This window comes from Rattus norvegicus, chromosome 2 (genome assembly GCF_021556685.1).
Source record: "Rattus norvegicus strain SHRSP/BbbUtx chromosome 2, alternate assembly SHRSP_T2T, whole genome shotgun sequence".
In the NCBI taxonomy this organism is placed as follows: Eukaryota; Metazoa; Chordata; class Mammalia; order Rodentia; family Muridae; genus Rattus; species Rattus norvegicus.
Window position 1 is genome coordinate 58,939,544 of NC_141535.1, and position 27,442 is coordinate 58,966,985.

The window sequence follows — 27,442 nt, forward strand, 5'->3', positions numbered from 1 at the left end:
TTTGCGAGAAGAATTTTTTTCAAGTGACTAATACTGTGTATCATCACAGCACTCTTTAAATTATAACGTTATAGGCATTACTCGTGATTGAAATTTAACCTTCTAAAGTATAAAATCAGTGGGTGTTAGTGTTTTCAGGCTTGCACAGTGATCACCACTGTCCAACTTGAAAATATTTTCCTTACCCAACAAAAGGCCGTGCCCACTGACACTTGTTCTAGCCTTGGGAAACTTTGATGGCCATTTCTTAATAATTTGTCCATTTTGGACATATGTCAATAGAAGAATATATGATTGGCATTGAGTTGCACTGAACACGGTGCTTTAAAGGTTAATGGTGGTGTAATTAGTGCTGTGTCTCCAGTTTAAAAGGATTACTGTGTGTATAGAGGTGGGGATAGTTGTTTGTGGGCATGTGAGGACAACTCTAGGGAGTGGGTTCTCTTGTTCAACCCAGTGGGTTCCAGAAATCAAGCCAGGTCGTCAGGCTTAACAGCCGGCGCCTTTGCCCGTTGAGCTCTCTCACCCTGGGGGCTGGGACTTCAGGCAAGAGCTAGCATACCCCGCGCTCCCTTTTATTGTTGAACGATGTTTATTTGTGGAAACCGTGCGCTTGCATCCTTTCTACTTTGTATTGTGAATTACCCTGTTCCTGTAAATGTTTGTGTTTTCATAAGGACAATCTGTTTTCATTTCTTTGGGATTGAAATTGTTGGGCCATGTGGTTTACCTATGAGATTCTCAGGCTGTCTTTCAAAGTAACTAGGACAGTTAACATTTTCCCCATTGTGTAAGGCATACCCACTTTGGCTGCATTCTAGCCAATACTGTTTCTGGTTTAGTCCATCTTAGTGGAAGTGAAATTGTTTTTATCTGATGGCTAAAGATGTTTTTTAGGTGCTTACCAGCCACTCACCTTTCCCCTCTGCAAAACCAAAAGAGACAGTTCCAAGCCTTTACCTTTATTTCTCTTATTGAATTGAGACTTCATTATAGATTCTAGATACAGGTCCCTTAATCATTTTACTGTTAACTTAGTAGGGGTTTGAATTTTTCCTTCCAATATTAAACATTTATTTTTGCATTGGTCTATGTATGTAGGCACATGTCTGTTACCTCCCCCAAGGAGGTTCTGGGATCAAACTCAGGCTCTGTCTTTGTGACAAGAGCTTTCCTTGATGAGCCATCTTACAAATTATGTTGTAACTTTTATATATCATCTAAAGAAAAGTATTTGTTGGCTTTTTTTTTTAAATGGTGCCTCAGGTTAAACCCAGAGCTTAGGGCCTGCCTCCAGCTACATGCTTAACCTCCAGGAAGGGTTTTATTTCATTCTTTTGCTTTGGATATTATTTTGTAAGTGGTTTGTTTGTTTGTTTGTTTGTTTGTTTGTTTGTTTAAATCTTTTACTATTGGATTGTTTATGCCATTGTCTCAAATGAATTGCCTATAGATCTATGGTCTCTGGACTCAGTTCTGCCTGTTGACCTATATACTTCTACTTAAGCTGGTCAGAGTTTTGATCACTGTGGTTTTGTTTGTTACTAGACCTCACTGTTTCAGGCGGGCTACCCTTGATCATGATCCTCCTGAGGATGTACATTACAGCCCTATACCACCACACCTTCTGTTTTCTTTTTAAGATTCACTTTTAATTACCTCTCTCTTCCTGAATGTGTGTATATGGACCAGTGCTCTACAAATCGAGAGACATTGAAATTCCCTAAAGTTGTGGTTACAGGGTGTTAGGAACTGAATTCAGGTCTTGTACAAATCAGTATGAGCTTTTGATCTCTGAGTCATTTCTTAGTCCCTTGTTTTAGATTTTAAAGTTAGGTCACTCTTCCAACTTATGAAAATTGGCTTCTTTTTAAATTCATAATATGTGTATTCTCTTTGAATCCATGACAAATAAAGTTTCTGTGTTTTATTTTCCTCTTCTTCCCCCTCTCTAGAATTAAGTTTTAAATCCAGAAAAGATGTTCTGGAAAAGAATGATGTTGTTCTCAATTGTATACCATGCAATAAATCCTGGAACCTCTCCTTTTTAAAACTAATTTATTATTTTATATGTATTGGTATTTTGCCTGCATGCATGTCTGTGCATCATGTGCATGTCTAGTACTTAGAAGAGGGCGTCAGGTCCTCTGGAACTACAGTTACAAGTAGTTGTGAGCTGTCGTGTGGGTGCTGGAAATGGAGCCCAGGTCCTCTGCACAGCCAGTATGCATCACCACTGTGCCTCACCTTTAGGCCCTGGATACTGCAGGTGTTCAGAGTGCCACAAACTAGAATTTAAGAATTATCTTCTGCCACTTTAATATAAATTAGTGGCACTGAATATTTTACTACCTAAACAACGTCCTGGCCTACACCAACAATGGATGCTGGATTGATGTCACTCAAGCCCATATTCATGGTGCAGTGTAGGTAGAGGAGCTGGACTCAAGCATAGGAAAGCATACCCTGGAACCCATGTCACCTTTCAGTCAGGATGCATTTGAATTCACTGCTACATAGACCTCTTTGCCAGCTGAAAAGTTAGTGACTTTAAGAAAAATTTATATTCTGAGTAAGTTTTTTTACGTTAATGAAATTGATAAAATAACCAATTACCAAATATATTCTAATCTCAGAAACTCTAAATTAAAAAAAGTGTTCAATATATTTGCAAGCCTTTTTAGGTTGCTGATCTTTTCTAAGCACTTCATTTAAAGCAAGGTCCTTTTCTCTCCCCATCAGACTGTTTGTGCCATTGAATAGATTGTATATATGGCTGATAATTAAGGCTGTTGAGAATGCAGATTATTTAGCATCAGGTAATAATATTCTGTGTGTTTGACTTTTAGGAATTTTACTGATGACAGCCTCAGAAAATGAAGATAATGACATTTTATGGTGTGTCAACCATGATACATTTCCTTTCCAAAAGCCAATGATGGAAACTCAGGTCAGTTGCTGAGACTTTAGTAAAAGTTGTATGTGGTGCTGTGAATCAGGCCTAGAGTCTGTGCGTGTTAGTCAGGCACTCAACTGCTTACACACATCCCTACTCCAAGTATAAACAGTTTAAATGAGAAATGGAATGGTTAGTAACTGGCTTCCCAATTATGGCTACCTCCACAGTGGTGTATGATTAGAACTCTTCGAGTGGCTCTGGTGATATGGCTCCTAGGCTGAGAGCACTTGGTGCTCAATCAGGAAACTGAAATTCTGATCCTAGCATTCTCGTCAAGTGGCTTTCAAACACCTGTAGCTTTAGCTGTAAGGGAGCTGGTGCCCCCTTCTTGCTTCCTTGCACACTTACACACTAATGTGCACAAACAAAGATTTCTTTAAAGAAAGAAAAAATTTTTTAAAAGATTAATTTATTTTATGTATATGGCTACAGTGTTGCTGTCTTCAGACACACCAGAAGAGGGCATCAGACCTCATTACAGATGGTTGTGAGCCACCATGTGGTTGCTGGGAATTGAACTCAGGACCTCCGGAAGAGCGGTCAGGGTTAACAACTGCTGAACCATCTCTCCAGCCCCTAAATTTTTTTTTTTTAAGGTTTTTAGATTTAATGTGCATATAGTGCTTTTCCTGCATGCATGCATGCATGTATGTATGTATATATGTATGTACATATGTATGTACGTACACACACTATGTGCATGCCTAATACCCACTAAGGTTATGAGAGGACAAAGAGTTCCCTGCAACTGGAATTGCGCCACCACCATATAAATGCTGGGAGTCAAAACTGGGTCCTCCCCAAGATTGGCAAGTGTCCTTAACTGAGCCATCTCTCCATCCCAAAGAAAGCAATCTTAGAGTGAAGAAATATCTCTTAATAATTCTTATTTTTGACTTTGTCAGACTAGAGATGATTACAGTAATAACTAAACAAGCAAAAATCTTTCTTTTTGGCAGTTCTCATTATGTAATCCTACATGGCTAAACCAGACTAACCTTGAACTCACAGAGACCCACCATCCTCTGCATCCCAAATGATAGGATTATCAGCATGCCATGCTTGGATTCTAAAAATGTCTTTAAAAGAGAACATTGGTGCTCTTGTTCCTCCCTTGTGTTCTGTATTTGTGGGAGCTGTATATGTTAGAGGATGGCTTTGTTGAGTTGCTTCTCTTTCTCCATCTTTACCTGAGTTCTGGGGAGCAAACTCAGATCATTGTCTTATCTGAACCATCTTGCCGACCCTGGAACCATTTTAGAATGTTTTCTGTAAGATAGCTGAAAATAAATGTGATTTTTCTGAAATGATTTTCATCACATTTAAATCTAATTTTAGTTAGTGATGAGCTACTTAGGCTCTGAATTAGAATTCTGTATTACTAACCTGTGAAGTTCATCTCACTTGTAGTCTTTTTTTCCCTTCTGTTTGGTTTTATGAGACAAAGGTTCTCTTTGACAAAGTGCAGCTCTGAATGTCTTGGAACTCGCTCTGTAGACGCTCCTGCTTCTGCCTCAAGTGCTGGGGTTAAAGTAAAGTATTCTTATTAATCAGAAAAATCTTAGCACTCAGGATTAAAGTATTCAGATTCATTAGAAAACTTTAAAATGGTTTCAGTGCTAAACTGAACCTCACAAGAAAATTGCCAACATTTCATTACATGTGTCTCTTCTACATATAAACACACACACACTGACTAGAGTTTTGAGGGGTTTTCTGTTTCGTTTTTGTTTTTGAGACAGGATCTGTCTACATAACCCTGGCTGTCCTGTAACTCGCTTTTTAGACTAGATTGGCCTTGAACTCAGAGATCTACTAGGAGTAAAGGTGTGCACCACTATGTTGGGGGTGTGTGTGTGTGTGTGTGTGTGTGTGTGTGTGTAGCAGGTGGTGCTGATGGTGAGACAAGGTTTCTCTCTGAAAGAGAGCTCTGCCCTTGTAGACCAGGCTGCCCTTGTATTCAGACATCCTCCTGCCTCTGCCTCCCGGGAACTGGGATTAAAGATGTGGGTCATCGCGCCTGGTAAGCGTTAGCTTTAATGTATGCAGCCCTTGGAGCAGCACTACCGTGAGTCCACCGAGGCTGTCCTGGTCAGCTCCTGGTCAGCTCTTCTCCCCCTGGTGTCCTCTGCTTCTCCATGCTAGTCAGCTGCTTTGCTAACCAGGCCCAGCTAAACCAGCCACCTCCATTTAATGTGTTGTGTTCGCTCTGCTTTTGGGAGTTTGGGCCTTTCTTTGTTTGGATTTTGTTTTTTTGTTTGTCTATATCTGGTTTAGAACTAGATATCTTAGCCCATGTTGGCCTGGAATTCATGGTAATCCCCCTGCATCAATCTTGTGAATTCTGGAATTAGAAGCTTCACCATCACACCTAGCTGAAGGCTTTTAAGTCAGTCATTATTTTTACCCTCAGTTTGTTACTTTGTAGAAGTGAAGACACTAGTTACAGTAGTAAACCAGAAGGTGGTTATGAGAATCAGGACCAAATTCCTAGATAGAACCAAAGACCACTCAGTACAACCAAATTCCAAACCGAGGATCTGTACTGAAGTAGTCAGGAACTGTGTGGGGAAAAACTCTCCTCACAGAAAGCATTTTACAAGGAGGACAGGCAAAGAACAGAAAAACTATCCTGGTTGCCAGTTGCAGGAGTTTATAAGCAAGCAAGCAAGCAGTTTATCAGAGGACAAAAACATTTGGTTAGCTGGGGCATTTCAACCCTGTTTCTAGAACAGTGCAGGGTACTTCTCAGGACAGCATACTTCTCCCCAGGACGGTGGGTAGAAAAGGAAGGCTCAGTTTCAGGTTGAAACAAAGATGGCTCCAGCTGAGACAGGTGGGGAAACCCTTGTCCTGTCACAAGGGAGAGGTACTTTGAGCTCATAGTCCTTGGCTGCTCTTCCAGAGGTCCTGGGTTCAATTCCCAGCACACACATGGCAGCTCTCATCTTTCCAGCTCCAGGAGATCTGACACTGTCACACAGGCACCTGCAGGCAAAACACTAATGCACATAAAATGAAAATGAATAACTTCCCAGGAACGGTGTCGCACACCTTTAATCCCAGCACTGGGTAGGCTGGCAGGCAGATCTCTAAGTTTGAGGCCAGCCTGATCTACGACAGGACAGCCAGGGCTACACAGAGAAATCCTATTTCAAAAACCAAACAAAATAAAAGGTAAAAAGCCAAGTATATATTGAATATATTTATGTTGTTGAAACTAGGGAGGTTTGTTTTTTTTTATTTTTTGTTTTCTAAAAGCTTTGACGTGTGTGATTTAAAGCAAATATGAAAACACTATATTTCTTTTTTTATAGATGACAACTCGTGTTGATGGCCATTCCTGGGCTCTTTCTGCAATAGATGAATTAAAAGTAGATAAAATAATCACGCCTTTAAATAAAGATCATATTCCAATAACTGACTCCCCAGTTGTTGTACAACAGCACATGTTGCCTCCAAAGAAATTCGTTCTCCTCTCAGCACAGGTATGTGCACATCTGTTTACCATGGTGGAAAGAAACTATATCAAATATGCCAAACTCTTTTCTTTCTCACTGTAGTGCTGACAGTTTAACTAAGGAACTGCAGCATGCTCGGCATCCATGACTGCTCAGCCGTTCCCCTGGTGTAGTTATTTAATGCTTTCGTCAGATACTCTCAGGTGTCATCTCAGTAATGCATTGACCTAGAAAGTGTATAAAATAATGTCTCCTATCCAGATACATGTGTTGTCAATATCTATATATTTGTTTACAGATACATTAAGAGAATAATGTAAATATTTCTAAGTAAATGCTAGCATTCTATACGGTATCATATACCTTTTTAAATTTCAAAAATACCTTTTGTAGGTTTTTATGCCTATACTTCTAATTTGCATTTGGCAGTGGTTTTTTTTGTGTGTAAATGTGCCCTGTTAAACTAGTTTTCCTTATTTCATGTGCATCCCTAGTGCTGTGCTGTTAGTTTTCCTTATACGAGAGTATGCGTGTCTGTACTTTAGATAGACACTGCCAACCTCCTGTGTTTATTCACTAGGCATGTCTATGACTAGGTTTCACCATAACTTGCCCTGACACATTTACTCTCTGGTGAGAATGAGGTTAGTTGCCTTTGCAAGTGTTTATATATTGCTGTACACTGTCAGTCCCTGTTCTGTATAGTGATGCTTCCTTTTCTCTGGCTTTGCTTCCCAGAGTTTCCACATCAAATGTAGTCTGAAAATTAAGGGGGGAAACGTTTGTATGCTCTAAATTGCAAGATTCTCTGAGGAGCATAGTGCATGGTCCCTCTGACATTTTCATGTGATGTGTGATGCTTCTTTTTAACCACTTAGTGGCTGTCTTGTCACCTTTTGTCCTGGTATTGTAGTTGTTTATAGAATTTGGAAATGCAGTGTTGAGCAGGCGTCTAAAGGTGGAGGTGGTGCTCGCTTCGGCAGCACATATACTAAAAAAGGTGGAGGTGGTACTTCTAATCTGTGCCATAACCATAATGGTATCACCATTTCTTTAGAGTTGTTATTTATTATCTTAAGATTGCTAAGATTTATGTATCGTAGATATTAAGGTTTTTTCTTTATAATGTAATTTTGCCCTTTAAACCCTGCATCTGTTTGGAGTGTATCCTGTATTTTGGGTGTCTAAGGATCCAGCTTTATTTTTGTACAAATAGACATACGTGTGCTAATATAACCAGTGAATAATGTAACTAATTCCCTGGATTTTGAATCGGCATGAGAAAGGCAAGGCTCTTTTTTACAGATATGGAAAGTGAGGGTAGGCTGGCTGTTTTAATATAAATTGTTCTTGTCCACTTCATTGTGTTCTCGGAGCTGCTCGTTATTAAGTACGGTAGCAGTCAGTTCTTACCACCAGGTTTTTTGTGTGTGTTCGTGGGGACAGAACTTAAAGGGCTGTGCATCTCTGAGCTACATCTCCAACTCCCTACCGGTCAGGCTCGGTAATCGCTTTCTCATGTTATTTCTCCGTTTTGATCTCTTAGGGTAGTCTTATGTTTCACAAACTTAGACCCGTAGATCAGCTGAGACATCTGCTTGTGAGTAACGTGGGAGGGGATGGAGAAGAGATTGAGAGATTCTTCAAATTACATCAGGTAACTATGAACTGCAGGGAGGGATTTTAAATAAAGAAACTAAAATATTAAAATAGTTTGTAAACAAGAAGTAAAACAATGTAATACACAGAAATTATCTGTTCTCTTTTGTACTCGAATCAACACATACATATTGATTTTGAAAGTAGTAATGTTATAAGACTCTTCCACATTTATTCTCTGATGTTGATATATTTTACTGAACTATAATAACGATATTGAAGTTGTATGATAAATAGGCTTTTTATTAAAAGCACCAGGCATTACCTTATGAACATGCACTTGTGTGTATGTTCCCCATCACATGGAATTACCTAAGGCAGGAACTTGAGGCAGAATGTGGAGACTTAGTACTTAATAGCAATATTAGAATTGATAGATTTAAAACTGAGAAGGCTTATGTAAAATTAGGACTTTCTCAATAAAGGTAAGTAGAGATTCAGGACTCAGACTATCTGCTATGAAACCCTTTTCCAGTGGAGTGAGATACTTGTATTCACTACGCTTTGGTTGTATGTAAACTGCATTATCCTGAAGCACTGTGTGCTACAAGGACTAATATATACTGAATTTGTTTGAGACAGGATTCTCTCTTTCCCTGGCTGTCCAGGAACTCTGTATGTTGACCAAGCTGGCCTCCAATTTGGAGATCCTCCTGCCTCTGCCTCCTGAGCGCTGGAATTGAAGGTATGTGCCACCACTGCCTAGCAATACTGGATTATTAAAATAGTGCCTACCACAAGATAGGTACTCAATGAGTGTTGGCTCTTGGTGATAATTTCTAAAAGATAGAAAGAGGAAGAATAAAATAGAGTAACAGTTGATGAAGATCTTAATAAAGAGAAAGTGTCTTAAACACTAGTGCCTGAGCTGAACTTCACCTCAGGCTGTTGGCTTTCTTCATGTCGGTTGATTTCATTCCATCAGCAAGTATTTATTGAGCACTTGTCGTGAGCTCTGGATTTGTCTTTAATGCCTGGGCTTTCGTCCTTTCAGGAAGACCAAGCTTGTGCGACGTGCCTTATTCTTGCTTGTTCCACCGCTGCCTGTGACAGAGAGGTGTCTGCCTGGGCTACGCGGGCATTCTTTAGGTATGTCAGGTGGAGAGAGAGAGAGTGTTATGTCCTGAGCTGCATTTCATTGAGGGGCATTCTGAGAGTTGAACGTAGGTTTGTTTTGTTGTTGTTGTTGGGGTTTTTGTTTTTGTTGTTGTTGGGTTTTTTTTTTTTTTGTTTTTGTTTTTGCTCATGCTATATAAATACCAAGCAGTCTACCAATGAGCTACATCCTTAGTTCAAAACTATTCATCAAATACTTTAAAATATTATGAAATATTTATATATAAATAAAAGACCTGCTTTTTTCTTTGCTGGTTGGTTGGTTTATTGGTACCAGAAATTGAACACATGCTAAGCTCAATCTCCAAGGCCACTTAAAATTATTGTGTGTGTATAAATGTTTTCCCTGCTGCATCTGTGCAGTTCATGCATGCAGTTCTGTTGGGCCCCAGAAGAGTGCAGTGGGTTCCCCATGACTCCCAATTGTAGTCAGCTGTGAGCTTCCATGTGGGTGCTCACTACAGAACCCAGGTCTCCTTCAGGCCTACCCTGTGCTCAGAACTGCTGACTCTCTCTGCGCCCTCGGGTTTTGTTGTTAGTAGTGCTGTTGGTGCTTGCTTGTTTGTTTGTTTGTTTGTTTGTAGACAGGGACGCACCATGCATCCTGTGATGGCTGAGTGCTGGGATTAAAGAGACACTGCTCTTGGGCCACTTTTTAGATGATACCAGTGTGATAATTAAGGCTTTGCCAAACAGAGGAGATAGGCAAATTATTAAACTTCATTAGTAAGAGTAAAATCTAGAAAGATAGGAATGCCTGTGGAATAGGCCGAAGAGCATAGTGCATGCATCACTGTTCTCTGGGTTTTCTTCGCTTCTTTTTGTCCTCTTGTTTTGCACTTTGCCATCGACTCTCCTCCATCTTCCTTACTTCTTCAAACAACCGGTTCTATAGCATGTGTATCAATGTATAGCATGTGTGTCAATGGTGCTGACAGATTCAGAGAGGAAATAGTGTCAGAGGTAGGTTTTAAAATCTGATTTCTTTGATTTTGTGTTTGCAGTACTGGGGATTAAACCAGGACTCCAGTAACCAAGCACTGTGTCATTAACTTATGCCCCAGCCTTCAGAGTTTCTTTGTCTAGGTGAAAACACGTGTGGCTGGTTCTTGACTCTAGTAGGTAGTATCTGTCATTCCTCAGTCACACTTTCTATAAAATACTTAATCAGAAATTTGAAGAATGCCTGTGCTGTATCTTTAAATTCGTGGGGGCCGAGTTAAGAACACTGGCTGCCCTCTTAGAGGACCAGGTTCAATTCACAGCACCCTCGTGGCAGCTGACAACTCTCTCTACTTCCAAGGGACCTGACGTTCTCCTGTGGCCTCCATATTCAATTGCACAGACATACATTCAGGCAAGACAACATTTACAGAAAGATAAATAAATCTTTAATTTTTTTCTTTAAATGTGACTAAGTGTATTCTATTAGAAAGACTGTTATTTCTACATTAAAAAAACTATTGATTACATGTCCTTTTTTTTAGACAGAGACAATTTTGGAAGTTTGGTTTCTTTAAAAAAAAGGCTACAGAAATGTTATATGAATGTGTTTTCATTTTGATCCCAAGTGTGGGATATGGCACTGCTTCAGACTGTCCACAGCAGCTAACTATGTGATTTGCTCCATGCTCCAGCTGAGGCATGGTTTTATCAGCTGCACAGTTTCTTCGATTGTGCAATGTTTGGGAGTCTGGGAACTTCGTAGAGAGGATATAAATTCCAGGTCCTCGAGAGTTGGGTTGGGTTGTTAGTTGTTGAGGGGGTAGGTCACAATTTGTTAGTACACATGCAAAAAAGAAGCAAGAAGAGCAAAGTAGATTCAGAGATCCTTTCCTCTCTTCCCATGGGGTCAAAGGGTGGAGAAGTCAGAAGAAAGAGCCAACAAAACCAGCTACACTTAGAGTGAGTCCCTTCTGATTTCCTCGTAGCAATTTGAGATCATCATTTATTGAAGGATTATGCTATATATATATTTATTTCACTGTGCGCACCATACAGCAAAGTCTCTACCCATTGTATAAAAGCTAAACAGGAGCAGAGATTATCCCAGTGTTTATAAGATTGTCATTTTCATTGAACTCATACTCTTGTCACACAAACAGGTATGGTGGTGAGGCACAGATGAGATTTCCAGCTACTCTTCCCACTCCGAGTAACGTTGGTCCCATCCTGGGCTCTCCTATGTATTCTAGTGAGTACGACATGATGTTTTATTAGTGCTTCTGTGTCACTAGTGAATGGTCTCTAGATAGTGACTGCTGACTCTTTGGGGATCTTTTACGGGGTGGGGGGATTGATTTTGTTTTGAGATTAAAGTCTTCCTATGCAGCTTTAGCTGGCCTGGAACTTTCTACTGGCTTTGAACTCAAAAATTAATTCCCCTGTCTCTGTCTCCTAATGTCATAATTAAAGGCGTGTGCTGTCATCACCCTGGCCATAATGAACCATTAATGAATACTAAAAAGCAAATTAATATGCAAGCAATAGTATTTACAGATGTCATTTAGCATTCAAAGGGAAAAGACTTTTTAAAAAAGAAAAGGACAGAGATGAGTAGTCAAGTGATAAGAACACCTGTATCTATATCTTCCAAATGGGAGAATGTCTAGTTGAATATATGTGTGTCTGGAACTTGACTCTAGTAGGTAGTGCCTGTCATTTCTCAGTCACATTGATACGTAGCTTCTTTAAATAATCTTGATCAGATTCAAAGCATTGGGAAGGTATTTTACATGTCACTGTTTTTTTGTTTTGTTTTCTTTTGCAGGTTCTCCTGTTCCTACTGGGAGTCCCTATCCAAATCCTTCCTCTTTGGGGACACCATCCCATGGTACCTTTTTTCTGTTCCATTTTGAAGAACTAACAATTATTGTTCCTGATGCTTAATGTTGAAAGAACTAATTTGCATGATCCCTTTTTTAAAAAAAAGTTGAGGAAATGATTCAGGTGGTAAAGTGCTTCACATACCATTAAGACCTGAGTTTGATCCTCACAGTCAATGTAAAACAGCTGAGAAAGCCCATCCATGTCTCTACCTCTTATAAACAAAACCAAATGGGTATCTATTCATTAACTTTACACACTTCCCTTTCATGTCAGGATACACCAAATGGAGTATTGAAATTTCTAAACACATACAATTTCTTTTTTCTTTTGTCTTTATTAATTTGAGAATTCCATACATGCATATAATGTGTTTGATCATATTTACCCACAACTCCTTCCACAACCATAGTCCCAAATCCCCAGCCCTTCTCAACCTTGTGTCCTGTTTGGTTTGGTTTGTTTGTTTGTTTAATAGCCCACCCAGTCCAATTTGTACTGTCCATACACCAGTGGACATGGGGCCATCCACTGGAGCATGCAAAGGCCATAACCACCCTTAGAACCCAGAAGCCCTCAACTGTTAATGGGTCCTCAGCTAGAGGCAGAGGCTTGGGAGCCCTTCTCTCTTCGGGCTAGAATATTGACTGAGGTCATGAGTGCAGCAGCCCTGTCACGTGCAGAAGACACTCTCTCCTGGGTCTTTCTGACCTCTGGTTCTTGTAGGCTTTTCATGCCCTTTCCCATGATGGTCCCTGTGCCTTCTGGTGCTGGGATGGGGTTGGGCTGTGCCATTTGGGACTAAAGCCTCTACAGATCCTCATTCTCTGCATTTCAGCTTCTTTGTTAGCCACCATTTATGGCACAAAGGAGCTTGTCTGATGAGGCTGAGAGCTGCACTGGCCCTGTATATGAGATGTGAATTTAGAAGGCTGTTTGCTAACTGTATTTAACAAAGTAGCAGTAGTAAGTTGGAGCTCCTGAGTCTTAGATGAGCCTAGGATATACTTCTAAGAGACTTTTTCTTATGTGTGCACAGGTGCTCAGCCTCCTACCATGTCAACCCCAATGTCTGCTGTTGGAAACCCAGCCATGCAGGCTGCAAGCCTGAGTGGTTTGACTGGACCAGAGATTGTGTACTCAGGAAAACACAACGGTATTTGCATTTACTTTTCTCGAATCATGGGGTAAGTACTTTGTACTACCTAATGCTATTTATTTTGTCCTATTTGCAGTAGGACAAAATCCTACTCTATATTCCTAAATCTATATTTGGAACATTACTTACTGAATTTTACTTATAGTTCTTTGTGGGGTTTTTGTTTTTTTTTTTTTTGTTTTTTTGTTTTTGTTTGTTTGTTTTTTAATTCTCTTTACATCCCTCTCAAAGCCCTCCCCGTTTCTTTTTTTTTTTTTTTTTTTTTTGGTTCTTTTTTTCGGAGCTGGGGATTGAACCCAGGGCCTTGCGCTTCCTAGGCAAGCGCTCTACCACTGAGCTAAATCCCCAACCCCTACCCTCCCCGTTTCTTGATTCCCCCTCACACAGTCCCTTATTTCTTCTTTCCCTTCTCCACTGAGAAGGGGAAAAGGGGAAAGCCCCCTGGGTACCACCCCACCCTGACACAGCAAGTCACTGCAGGACAAGATGCATCCTCTTCTGACCAGACAGACTAGCTCAGTTAAGGGAATTGGATCCACAGGCAGGCAACAGATTAAGGGACAGCCCCTGTTCCAGTTGTTGGGGGGCTGGCATGAGACCATTTGCTATTTCTGTGGGCTAGGGGTTGGGGGGTTATGCTAAGTCCAGTCCGTCTGTGCTCTTTGATTGGTGGTTCAGTCAGTCTCTGGGAGCACCCAAGGTACAGGTTAGTTGACTTGGTTGGTCTTATGAAGTTCCTGTCCCTTTCAGTTACCCGAGCTCCATTCAATGTTTGGCTGTGGGTCTCTGCATCTGTTTCAGTAAACTGCTGGGTGGAGCCCCCCAGAGGACAGTTATGCTTGACTCCTGTCTGCAAGCATAACAGCATATCATTAATAGTGTCAGGGACTAGTGCTTTCCCACGGGATGGGTCTCAGTGTTGGGTGGTCATTGGTTAGCCACTCCCTCAGGCTCTGCTTCATCTTTGTCCCTGCACATCTTGTAGGCAGGATAAATTTTGGGTTGAAGGTTTTGTGGCTAAGTTGATGTCCTTATCTCCCTGGTGTGGGTCCTGCCTGGCTACAGGAGGTGGCCACTTCATATCCCCATGCTAGGAGTCTCAGCTAGAGTCATCCCCAGAAACTCCATGGCGCCTCTCCCATTTACATTTAGTTTTAAGTAATTCATTGACAACATTTTTTGCATTGTTCAGCCCTTTACCTGTATTCATTGTTGTATTTCAGTGCATATAGCCTCAGATTATATCTACACGCACATTAATAACTAGACTTACCATCCTGTCCCTGAGTAGTATGTGTCTAGATTTCACTGGGCAGCTCTGGTCTTACTTGGCTCACTCATGCATATGCAATCATGCTACAGTAGAAAGAGGTTTATGTATCTTGACTAGACTGCTGTATGCTTCAAGGCTCATTTATACACTGGTGTGACTGGGCACAGTTCTGTTCTCTGTTTAGTCTCATTCTTTTTTTTTTTTTTTTTTTTTTTTTGTTCTTTTTTTTGGAGCTGGGGACCGAACCCAGGGCCTTGCGCTTCCTAGGCAAGGGCTCTACCACTGAGCTAAATCCCCAACCCCGTTTAGTCTCATTCTTAATAGGACAGCCAACAATCTGTCTCTTGCTGGTGGTGGGTGTCTCTTGCTGCATGTGAAGGTTGAAACTTCCAAAGCCCTTCTATGCCTGTGTTCACAACAGTGACATTCTCTGACCTGTCTTATCTGTCCAACTTCTATTCAGACACTGGTGAGGAGACAGCATTGCTCTAAAGGACAGGTGTGGAAGTCCTGTACAGGAAGTGGTTAGAGGGAAGGATAAAGCATGGTTGCACTATTTGTAGTCCTCCCATTCTGTCTAATCAGCTGCCATGACTGTAGGGACTGATCTTATAGCCAGTTGGGATCAACACTTTCATCAATGGGGGGTGGGTGTATGTGTGTGTGTTGTGATTTTTTTAAAAAAATTTTATGTGTACAATATTTTTCCTGCATGAATGCATGTTCACTGCATGTATGCCTGGTGCCCATGAAGAGGTGACCAGATCTCCTGGAAGTAAGATACAGGACTGCTGTTGGCTGTCCTGTTAGTGCTGGGAACAGAACCTAGATCCCTAGAGCATTAAGTGCCCTTAACCACTGAGTTTTTCTTTAGTGTACTTTCATTTTCTGGAATAATGTTATGTTTGAAATGTTTCCAGTTTTTCCCTTCTTTTCTTAAAATTGTGTTTATATTGATGTGTGTGCACAGTGAGGCAGAGGTACATGTGCTGCAGTGTGGACGTGGTGCAGATGTGCATGTCGGGGACACTCGTAAAATCTCCCACTTTCTGGGCTTCTAGGGATGCCATTCAGGTCACAAGGCATCTACAAGTTTGTTTTCTTGCTGAACTGTCTCTAGCTTCATTTTTAAGAATGTTAAAAATAAGTCATTACTGCATTTGAAAAAATGAATAGGGGTTGGGGATTTAGCTCAGTGGTATAGAGCGCTTGTCTAGCAAGCGCAAGGCCCTGGGTTCGGTCCCCAGCTCTGAAAAAAAGAAAAGAAAAATGAATAAAGCCTTCATGTTCGTACAGACAAGACAGTAACTGCATATTGTAAGAGGTTGTATTTGTTTACAGTACAATAACCAAAACATTTTTGTTCCAGAAATATTTGGGATGCTAGCTTAGTTGTTGAAAGAGTATTCAAGAGTTCCAACAGGGAGATCACTGCAGTAAGTGTGTAAATTGTTACCTCCTTGATTGTGTGTAACCAGTTGATGATGTTATTCAGTCGGTAGTGTTTGTTTCTCATGTCCTAATTGCTCTATGAACATGTATTCTGTTCTCCTCTAATAAACTGTTCTTTCTCTAGTTTAGGGTTTGTCCCAGTCACTTTACCAAGTACAGTTTTTAACATTTCATAGCCTGGTGCTCCGGTGCAAAATGAACAGAATAGCCTGGCTCTTTCTGAAGGTTGCTGTGAGGTCAGAGAGCCAGCTCTGATCCTTAACCGCCCCATCTGCTCGCACTTGTACTTTACAGAAGCGTGATGCTCTCCCAGCCTCAGCAGAACTAATGCGAGCTCACACACTCCAGATCGCTTATCGCTTTACAAAGACACCCCAGAGCTCTGTTTTCACAGATCCAGTAGGCTGGCTTTAAGCGCTCGGGCCTTTTGTTTTATCTTATTTGTCTTTCCTTTACTCTTCTTTGTTTTCTTTGCTGTTCTGTTTTTCATTTTTTTTTTTCTTTTTCACAAGAGGGTCTTGCTATGTATGTAAAACTGGCTCCGATCATTTGATCTTCCTTCCACACCCTCCAAGTACTGGGATTATACACATGCACTGACATGCACACACACTGATGTACACATGCTCTAACACACACACACACACACACACACACACACACACACACACACACACAGGCATTCACACGCAGTGACATGCACTGATATACACAGGTCAACCCAAATTTTGATGCTCTTTTTAGACTTCACATTTCTAATAATAAGAATGCATTTTATCTGACATAGTATTTGTATGCTCTTCAGAATGGGTATGAATTAATCCATGATAGTAAAGAAAAGTTCCCTTGAACTGATTGATTAATTGGCAGATAAGGACATGAGGATGTAGGTGTTATCCACGTTGAACTATCTGAATGATAACCATGGAACTATGGAAAGTAATTAAGATGTTCACTTTGTATTTGTGTTTTACTGCATATAAATTTTATGTCAGTCATAGAAGGACAGGAAGGGAAGGATATGGCTAACCTTTAGTGCCCTTTATTTGGGCTAATTGGATGTTGAATGGACTTAAAATAGCTTTACATATTAATTATAAAGATAGCTTAGCTCAAAAGTAAAATTGTATATATTCACTGTTGACTCTAAGGAGTACTTTTTTTATACATACATTTTTTTCTGTGTCTTTAAATGTTTGAGAACCTTTTGTTTCCGATCTTGCAGATTGAAAGCAGTGTGCCCATCCAGCTGCTGGAGTCAGTGCTACAGGAACTGAAGGGTTTGCAGGAATTTCTAGACAGAAATTCTCAGTTTTCAGGAGGACCACTAGGAAATCCAAAGTGAGAACCAGATCTCGGAATTTTACTTGCTCCTTACTTACTTACCTTTTCCTGTGTATGGAGGGTCTTTTCTTATTCTTTGAGGTATGGGAAGAAAACCCAGGACTCACACATTGTAGGCGAGTACGCTACACTGAGCCACAGGGCTAGCTATCCAGTTTTCCTCTCCATTGCTCTTTGTTACCACATTAGACCTATACCATACAGTTCTTTGTTTAGGGTTCATTGGGGTTTGGACAGCATGTGTATCTGTGGAAGTGTGTCAGAAACCTTGGAACTGGAGTTATAGTCAGGTATGGTCTGCTATGTGGTTGCTGGGAATTGAACTGGGGTCTTCTGGAGGAGTAGCCAGTCTTCCTAACTGCTGAGCCATCTCTTCAGCCCCCAGTTGTAATTGTTTTAAGACAGGGTCTCACGGTATAGCCTTGGTTATCCTAGAACTCAAACTTCATAGACCAGGCCAGCCTCAACATCATGATTTTTCTGCTTCCATCTCCTGAGTGCTGGGATTAAAGGCTTGTGCCACCACACCCAGGCAACGAGCTAACCTCGTAACCAGCCCTTTCCTGTAGATGTACTGTAATTCTCAGGTTATCATTATCACTTGTATCCAGTCCTGGGATATTTTCCTTGTGCCAATCATAAGCACATTCAGTCCCTCTCCATTGACTCTCCCAATTCCTGCAACCCTGGTGGATTTTCTACCACAGTGGATCTGCCTGTTCTCTTACCTCAGTGAAAATACGGAATATTATGCTTTTGTACATAAATTTATTTCTTTCTATAATGTTAGGAAAGAACCTATAACATTTTTGTTTTATTCTGTTTTTCAAAATTACATTTATTTGGGGTTGTTTGGGTGAGAGGCGTGTGTGCTGTGGTGTCTGTGTGGAGGTCAAAGTATAAATTGCCTCAGTTGGCTTTTTCCTCTACCATGTGGGTTCTGGGGACCAACTCTGGTCATCAGACTTGGCAACAACCACTGTTGGCTAGGCTACTAAGCCATCTCACCTGCCCCAATGTGTTTTTGGTTCTTTTTTTCGGAGCTGGGGACCGAACCCAGGGCCTTACGCTTCCTAGGCAAGTGCTCTACCACTGAGCTAAATCCCCAACCCCCAATGTGTTATTTTTTAAAAGCATCCATTCAGTCTTAAAATTTTCTTTCTAGCCATATTATAAATCCACACACTGTTTTTTTCTTTTTTCATGGTGACCATCACTTGTGATATGGTCTCACAATCCTATGAAGAAACTCTTGAGTTAATTAGCCAGACCCAGCGCTGGTGGAGTATTCATCACTGTCTTATGGTTGTCAAGTCAGAATGACAACCTGACACTAAATCGTGCCAAGGTTCTGACAAATTTGTCTTAAATATTAATGAGATACTTCAAAAGACTATTGTGAAGTGTTCAGGTTCTTAGTGCTTGAGGTGAATCCTGCTTGCTGGCTTTTATTATTTTCAGTTAATTTCTGGAGCATTGCAGTCTTCAAACACATGCTTTTCTCTATTGTATTGGCATATTTGATGATCTGTGCATCCAGCCACAGCACTTAAGAAAGTTTTGTCAGCAAGCAATATTTTCAGATAATGTTTTAGAAATAAAATGTGTTTAAACTTGCTGAATGTATAGTTTGACTTCAAGTCACAGAAGCTTAGTAATTGCCCATATCTCATTTAAGTACCAGTGCATGGGCTGTGTGTCTTCTTGTCTTACTAAAGTAAGAAATTTAATTGCAAGAAAACACAGTGCTGTGCGCACCTGCACTTTGTAGCGTCTGCTCTGAGCCCCAGTAAACCTCCCGCTCACTGTTGTCTCTGCTTCAGTACCACTGCCAAAGTGCAGCAGAGGCTGCTTGGAGTCATGCGTCCCGAGAATGGAAACACCCAGCAAATGCAACAGGAGCTGCAGAGGAAGTTTCATGGTAACTGCTTTCTTGTGACTGCCTACACATATGTGACGGGCTCCACCAATGGAGAGTTTGAAAACACAGGGGTTTTTGTTTGTTTGTTTTTCTTTTTCCTTTTAATTAAAGTGCCATCTTTATGATTGGGAAAATCGAGCGGCATGGAAATTGTTTCTTTCCATATTTTTTCAACCTAAGATTTTTGCCCCTTTGCCTCCAGAAAGCATGATGCACTCTTTTTAAAGATTTATTCATTTATTATATATAAGTACACTGTAGCTGTCTTCAGACACACCAGAAGAGGGCATCAGATCCCATTACAGATGGTTGTGAGCCACCATGTGGTTGCTGGGAATTGAACTCAGGACCTCTGGAAGAGCAGTCGGTGCTCTTAACCACTGAGCCATCTCTCCAGCCCCCATGTTGCACTCTTATTTGATTTTTTTCTTCATCGTGGTAATTTATCTATACCTTACAGTTGACTTTTAGTTTTTAACATTCATATACATTCTGGTTACTCTCTTCCTCAATCCTGTCTCCCTCATCCCTACAACAGTCCAACCTCCCACACACACCCATGCCTTTCTCAACTTTGTGACTTGACTTTTCTGGTGTAATCCTTTAGTCCATGTGGGTGATTATTGGGGTGGGCCCGTCCACTGAACTTTGTGGGGTCACCAGTGGGTACCCAGGTGAGGAACTGATGTCCCTATCTCTGAATCTATCACTAGGTAATACTCGGGTTTGGGCCCCCAAGCTCCTTAAGTATACAATTCATTATATTCACGTTGTGTGACTATTGCCAGCATCTGTTTATTGAACTTTTTCATTATTCCGTAGTGAAGCTCTGTATAACCTTAACACAGAACTCCTATTTCCCCTGTTATCAGCTCACAGCACCCACTGGCCTACTTTTCATCTTCTATTTAACTCTGGTTACTTGGCATAAGCACTGCGTTTTCATTGTGTTACTGGCTTACTTCATTAGCATACTGTTTTCCTCATCTAACCATGCTGTAGCATATGTTAGAATTTCTAGTCTAAGATTGAATAACAGTCTTTTGTGTGTGTGTGTGTGTATATACACACACTGTATAATATTTATCCATCTTTATCCCTTTTGATGTATTCTGCTTACTTATAAGATAAGGCCAGTTATTATGACTGACTGAATTGACTTAATAATGTTCTAGGATATGTTATGCAAGGTTTGAGAAACTCAGTCCTGGGAAATTAGGGGGTGCCTTCTACAAGGCCCTCTAAGCTATTGTTTTAGTGGCACTGCTGGGTGCAGTCTGAATGTCCATTGGGTGGGACTGTTGGATGTGGCATTCTTAAGAAATGAGACACAGGCACTACAGTGTTTTTATTTTCCTTGTCAAATGCAAATGAATTTGCATATGCAAATGTTTTCATGTGTATTCATGCTAGTGTATTTCATGGGAATGAAAACATGAATGAATGCCCCCATTGTCTGTAGTGGAGGCAGGGGAGACGTGGGGATGTCACTCTTAGCTATGCTGTATTTGACGTGAAGAAGCAGTTTGCCTTGTGTCATTTGATAAAATATCATAATTGTATTTTGTCATTAGAGGCTCAACTGAGTGAGAAGATTTCACTTCAGGCAATCCAGCAGCTAGTTAGAAAATCGTACCAAGCTCTGGCTTTGTGGAAACTCCTTTGTGAACATCAGTTTACTGTCATTGTAGGAGAACTTCAAAAGGTGAGGTGGCTTTTTGTCCTTCAGGGTTATTTAATACTCAAAATGCTTATTTCTTTTTTAAGTTTATGTGTGTTGTATGTATGTTGTGGCACATGCCTTTGAGGCGGCGGATCTTTCTAAATTGTAGGCCAGCTTGGTATACATAATGAATTAGCTCCGGGTCCGCCAGAGCTGTGTAGGGATAACTCCATCTCAAACTAAATAAATAAATGAAATACAATATTGATGCATGTGTGTGTTCTGCCTATATTTTTGTAAGAGCATGAAATGCCTGCCTGGTGGTGCCCAAAGAAGCCATCAGGTCCCCTTGTGCTGTCATCTTCCATGTGCATGCTGGGAATTGAGCCTGGGTCCTCTGTAAGAGCAGCTCTACTGACTGCTGAGCGGCCTACCCAGTCCCCACAGTTGCAAAGTGAAAAACTGATCTCCAGTTCTCTTTCCCAGTGGCCAGAGAGTGGCTAGGGATGTTGTTTAGTCTTCCTTGATTTTTTTTTTTTACATAAACTTTTGTTTTCCCCTTTTTAAAATGTGAAGCTCTTCTATTTAGTTGATGAAAGCCATCTTATTTTTTATTCCAGGTAGGATGTTTTGGTTTTTATTGGATTATAAACTTAGGATAGGAACTTCATAGCCTCTGTGTCGTTTGTGATCTGTCTTCAAACCTTCCTTGCCTTCCATTACTAATTATGTGCTCAAGGAATGCAAATTAGATATTTCCTCCAAAACTTGCACTATTTTGTAGATATTTTTGTTGAAATTTAAGAAAAACATCTATCACTATAAAAATACGTACTGGACTATAAATGACCCTACACTTTAGAGCTATACCTTAGCAAGAGCATTTATGTAAAATGCAGGTCAAATTCATGCATCTAATTCTGGAATTGCAACATTATTTAGGAAAAACAAAGCGGGGTTGGGGATTTAGCTCAGTGGTAGAGCGCTTGCCTCGCAAGCGCAAGGCTCTGGGTTCAGTCCCCAGCTCCGAAAAAAAAAAAAAAGAAAAAAGAAGAAGGAAAAACAAAGCACAAGATTCTTTTTGTCTGATCATGAGACAGGATCTCACTATGTCGCTCTGACTATCCCAGAACTGAAGGGTGTTCTCCAGGCTGGCCTCCGTCTCACAGAGGTCTGCCTGCCTGAACCTCCAGGTGCTGACACATGGCCGGCCAGAGGTTTACATGTAGCCTAGTGAAGGTTCTTCCCAATGACCAAAGTGTCCTGATACTAGTGCTGACTCTGCCTTGATCTAACTTTTCTCATACATAAAGCCAGAGGTTTGAATTAAACCTTCTAGAGGCTAACTGCATCCTTATATGATTTTATTGCAGCTTTTTTGCAGAGCTATGTCAGTGTTTGGTGTATTTTCTTTGTCAGTGCTAGGAAGCAAACCCCAGCCCTATTCTTATTTAAATTAGAGTCTATTGATAGAGTCTTTTATTACAAATGAAATTTCGGCATGCTGGCTCATAACTTTAATGCTAACATTTGGGATTCTAGGCAGGTAGATTTATGTTTAAGGCCAGCCATATCTACATAGTAAGTTCTAGGCCACAAGTGCTACCTCATGAGGCCCTGTCCCAAAAAACAAACAAATTTTACTTTGTGAGGAAATAAAGTATTCTTTGATTTTGATGAAAGGTTTTCTCTCTCTTTCTAGGAATTTCAAGAGCAGCTGAAGATCACTACCTTTAAGGATCTGGTAATCAGGGACAAAGAGGTCACTGGAGCACTAATTGCTTCTCTCATCAACTGCTACATCAGAGACAATGCTGCTGTAGATGGCATTAGTTTACATCTGCAGGACACCTGTCCGCTTCTGTATAGCACAGATGATGCAGTTTGTTCCAAGGTTTGTGTCACTGCTTCTTCAGTGTTTTTATATGTGTGGTTTCATAATGATGAGTGGGAATGGAGAATCATAATGATCTTTCCTCATATCACCTCAGGATCAGTTCTTAATGTGTTACAGTGTCAGAATCCTCAACTGAGACATGGGTTGAAGGACATGGTTTCTTAAACATACATGCATACTCCTTTAAGTGTTACATTTTGACTCTTTGGCAGTATGTGTTGGCCATGGTTTAAGACAAAGCATATAGGACTGGACAGTAGTGATTTGGGTTCTGTGGTTAAGAGCACAGACTGTTTATCCAGAGGACCCAGGTTCAACTACCACCACCCATATGGCAGCTAGTATTGTCTGTAAAACCAGTCCCAAGGGTTCTGCTGCCCTGCCCTGACATCCATGGGCATCAGGATCGTGCTACACAGACATACATGCAAGCAAAACACCCACACACATAAAGTCTAAAAAGGTCAAAGTTAGCAATTTAGGAAAAATCACTTAATTTAGTAATTAAGAAAATTGGAGTTTGTTTCCTTCCTTAAAAAGTAAGGAAAGTCACTAAAACGTTAAGTAAAATTTGGAGTGAATCAAAGTTAATGAGGCAATTCTTATTGATCCTTTCCTACAGGTGAAAAAAAATTAAGTGTCACATGATGATCTGCCTGCTGACCAATAATGTATTGACTAGGCAAGAACATTCCCAGACAAGGCTCTCTGGGAAAGACTAGCTAGGATTATTTTGGTCAAAATCTTTTCTGCCTAAAAGTAAGAAGTAAGTTTGTAGAATTTTTATTTATAATGATGATAAGCACATGTACATTTAGTCAGATCCGCTAAGCATACGGACAGCACCGTCTGCCTGCTTGGCTTTGCCTCTGTTTACACTTGTGTCCTCTCTTTAGGCAAATGAACTTCTTCAGCGTTCCCGGCAAGTTCAGAGTAAGAGCGAGAGAGAGAGGATGTTGAGGGAGTCTCTGAAGGAGTACCAGAAAATCAGCAACCAAGTAGACCTCCCCAGTGTGTGTGCTCAGTATCGGCAAGGTGAGAACCAAATCCTTTTGTCTTTTTTTTTTTTTTTTTTTGGTTCTTTTTTTCGGAGCTGGGGACCGAACCCAGGGCCTTGCGCTTCCTAGGCAAGCGCTCTACCACTGAGCTAAATCCCCAACCCCCTTCTTTGTCTTCTTTAAGTGAGAGGACACAAGGCCATGTGTGAACACAGCACAGTGATCTAGAGACTACTCAGAGGCCAGTTTTCTAGCGTCTGTGACCACAGTGACACTTTAAATTGTGAGGTTGCTTTCATTTATTTTTTCCTTTTCATCCTGAAGAGTAAACTAGCCTCTGTACATGTGAGACAGTGCTCGTTTATTTTTTTGAGACAGTCTTCCATGTACCTCAGGCTGGCCCTGAACTGATCTCCTTGTAGTCACAGATAGCCTTCAGCCTCTGATCTTTCTGCCTCCCCCTCCAAAGCCTGAGATTGTATACATGTTCCTGTTTCTGGCTAATATAGTTTGAGTTTCAGTTCTTTTTAAGCCACACTACTAAAGTATACTTAATTTTTAAATGCCTAACATTTTTGTCTAACTTTAAAAGTAAAAACTATAACTATCAGCACAGATTTAAATTACAAGTTTTTTCTCTGATACTTGTTTGTTATTTTATATATAAAGGTTTTTTCCAAGAAAAATATGTGCTTTCTAGCCAGATTAGACCCTTCTTTCCATAATCACATCAGAAATATTTTCTAATAGAAATACAGCATTCCATTCTTGGTTCCTTTCTATGTCTGCTAAGGAAAACATGTGCAGCTTAGTAGTCAGCTCTGAGCCCTTGGCCTTTGTCTTTCCCATCAGTGCGCTTTTATGAGGGTGTGGTGGAACTGTCTCTTACTGCTGCGGAGAAGAAAGATCCTCAGGGTCTTGGACTCCATTTCTATAAGCATGGGGAACCGGAAGAGGATGTGGTTGGTCTTCAGACTTTCCAAGAGAGGTGAGTCCTCAACCCTGGGCTGATTGTTGGGATTTTAAGAGACAGATCTCTCTTTGTATAAAATCTTTATCGATAATATAGGAAAAGAACTTTTCAAGTACAACTTTTATAAAATTTAACTCTGTTCTCAGTTAAAGGGAACTGGGTTTTTAGGGGAGGGGGAAAAAAAGAACTGGGTTTTTATCAAGTCCTGGATCCAGGTTATAATTTCTAGCCTATATGTAAGATTTTAGCCTTCTGAAAATTGAGAAAGCACTTACAAGTGTGTTGTGTGTGTATACATGTGCTATGTGCACATGTGTACTTACATGCATGCTTGGACGTCAGGTGAAGACACGAGGTGACCTGTGTTCTGTCACTCTCCGACCTGCTCCTTTACAGGGATTCTCACTAAAGCTGCATTCAGGCTGGCACTCAGCAGGTCCTTAGTCCTTGGTCCCCGCAGTTCTGGAGCTGCTAGCACAGACAGAGATGGCCACCCCGTTCTTTCTGCATGGGTCCTGGAAAACTGAACCCAGGTCCTCATGCTTGCAGGGCAGCCAGTTTCCTCTTCTGAACTGCCATCTCAACCTTAAAAATGGTTTGGTTAGTTTTTGTTTTTTTGAAATGTGTATCCTTGCTCAGTCTAGAAATCTTTGTAAACCAATCTGACCTCAAACTCAGTGATCAGTTTCTCCGTTCCTCACAAATCCTGGGATTAAAAGCATGTATCACCACACCTGTCCCGTATAAATGATTTTGGTTCAGTACCTGTGGGATTGTCTTCCTTTTATCTATTTATTTATTTTACTTATTGTAGTTTTTGAGATCTCTGTTTTGAGAGCAAAACTGGCTCCCCTCACACCTGTTCCAGGTGAAAATAAGTTTGTTGGGTTTTGTTTTTGTTTTTTTCAAAATGAAAAGTCTTTTAAATGGCCAAAAATCTGTAGAGATTTAAAGAAATATACTAATTTTACAAATTCTTGTTGTTTAACCAAATGGTTTTCAGATCTTTGGAAAAAATACTGGATTTTTTTTTTTTTTTTGAGGGAGGGATAGAGGATATATGGTGATTTGATTTAAATTTTATCACCACCATCATTATTTTATGTATATAGGTGTTTTACCTGCATATGTGTGCATCATTTTTTGTGTCTAATATCTTTTACTCTGCCTCAGAGGTGCTGGAAATTGAACCCTAGTCATGTGGGAGTGTAGTGGGGCCTGAGCTCCAAGTCCAAACTCCAAACTCAGTGCTGCCTTGGCCTCTGAGTGTTAGATTTAGAGGCAGATATCATAATGAGTATCTGTTTGTCAGCTTGATTGTTGTTTCCTGCCTGATAGAAGGTGAGAAAGATATGTTCTAGTTAAACAGTGTGATTGACCCTTTTCTGTTTCAGATTAAACAGTTACAAGTGCATCACAGACACTCTTCAAGAACTGGTAAATCAAAGTAAGGCAGCTCCTCAGTCTCCTAGTGTACCCAAAAAGCCTGGTCCTCCAGTGTTGTCATCCGATCCCAACATGCTGAGCAATGAAGAGGCAGGACATCACGTAAGGAACAGGCATGCTTCCACTCTGGAGGCGTGCTGGGCTTGAAAGTGCTGCAGGAAGTGGAGGCGAGATCACTGGGAATGGCAGCTGCTCTAATTACTGATACACTTGTTTCCTTGCCCTAAGGTGGGGGAGGGAGTGGGGTTTATGTCAAGCAAGTAAGCCTTTAGCCATGCTAATTTCACTGTTTTCTTTATTTTAGTTTGAACAAATGCTTAAACTGGCTCAGCGATCCAAGGATGAGCTCTTCAGTATTGCTCTCTATAACTGGCTAATCCAAGCTGACCTTGCAGATAAACTGCTACAGGTAAAAATAGTGTTTGTGCAATATAGTTCATGTCAATTTATATTTCCAAATTGTATAACAATAATTTTTGTAGATATACGAAATTAGTTTTTTATCCTGTATAACATTAGGTGTTAGCATATGGCTAACTATATAATTTTCTTTTCTAAGAAGCAGAATACACTGTTTTAATGTTGTTTAGAGGCTGCTTTGAATAGTAGCATTATTGGGTAGAAATCTTTGGATTAGGAATTAGGCTCTGTCTTTAAGTCATTGGGTGCTGGAACTCGATCTAGCTTCACTCAAACTCACAGAGATCCACAAGCCTTTGCTCCCTGAGTGCTGAGATTAAAGTCATGTTCCATCACACCCGGCCAAAGATTTTTTTTTTTCTATTAGAATTTTACAGCAAATCTATCTTTTATTGGTGTGTTACAGAAAGTTCTTCATTAATTATTGTAACAAAAATCACTTGTGTGAGTAAATTTTCTACTTTACCTATTGATGTTGGATTCGGTTTTCCGTATTTTCAAAAAGCAAGGCTCACTCACAAACACATAAAAACACTGGTTTCTACTTTAAAAGCACCAAGGTGATGGCAAACATTTTCTGTGTGACTGCATTTCTAGATTGCATCTCCATTTCTTGAGCCACATCTTGTCCGAATGGCCAAAGTGGATCAAAACCGAGTTCGCTATATGGATTTACTCTGGAGGTATTATGAGAAGAACAGGAGTTTCAGCAGTGCTGCTCGGGTCCTGTCCAAGCTGGCCGACATGCACAGGTGAGGGAGGACGGTCTCAAAGAGTCCTGTGTGTGCGTGTGCGTGCATGCGTGCGTTAGCTGTGGGTCTTTGTGAGCCATCTGACTTGGATGCTGAGACATCTCTTTAGGCCTTTATTTATTT

General features: G+C 40.6%; 1 protein-coding gene across 2 annotated transcripts in view; it reads left to right on the forward strand.

The window, feature by feature from the left end:
- The window catches only part of Nup155 (nucleoporin 155), a 54,394-nt gene that overhangs the window by 13,381 nt on the left and 13,571 nt on the right, over positions 1 to 27,442 (forward strand). For both annotated transcript variants that reach the window (XR_015658145.1, NM_053952.3), the window contains 17 exon segments: positions 2,850 to 2,950; positions 6,277 to 6,447; positions 7,967 to 8,077; positions 9,074 to 9,168; positions 11,301 to 11,389; positions 11,966 to 12,028; positions 13,061 to 13,208; positions 15,823 to 15,889; positions 17,131 to 17,246; positions 19,073 to 19,170; positions 20,745 to 20,875; positions 22,536 to 22,727; positions 23,627 to 23,765; positions 24,581 to 24,716; positions 26,096 to 26,249; positions 26,452 to 26,556; positions 27,165 to 27,319. Coding sequence is in view for 1 of the 2 variants with exons in the window: in NM_053952.3 (NP_446404.2) it covers positions 2,850 to 2,950; positions 6,277 to 6,447; positions 7,967 to 8,077; positions 9,074 to 9,168; positions 11,301 to 11,389; positions 11,966 to 12,028; positions 13,061 to 13,208; positions 15,823 to 15,889; positions 17,131 to 17,246; positions 19,073 to 19,170; positions 20,745 to 20,875; positions 22,536 to 22,727; positions 23,627 to 23,765; positions 24,581 to 24,716; positions 26,096 to 26,249; positions 26,452 to 26,556; positions 27,165 to 27,319 (2,071 nt within the window). In the remaining variant the exon portion in view is untranslated.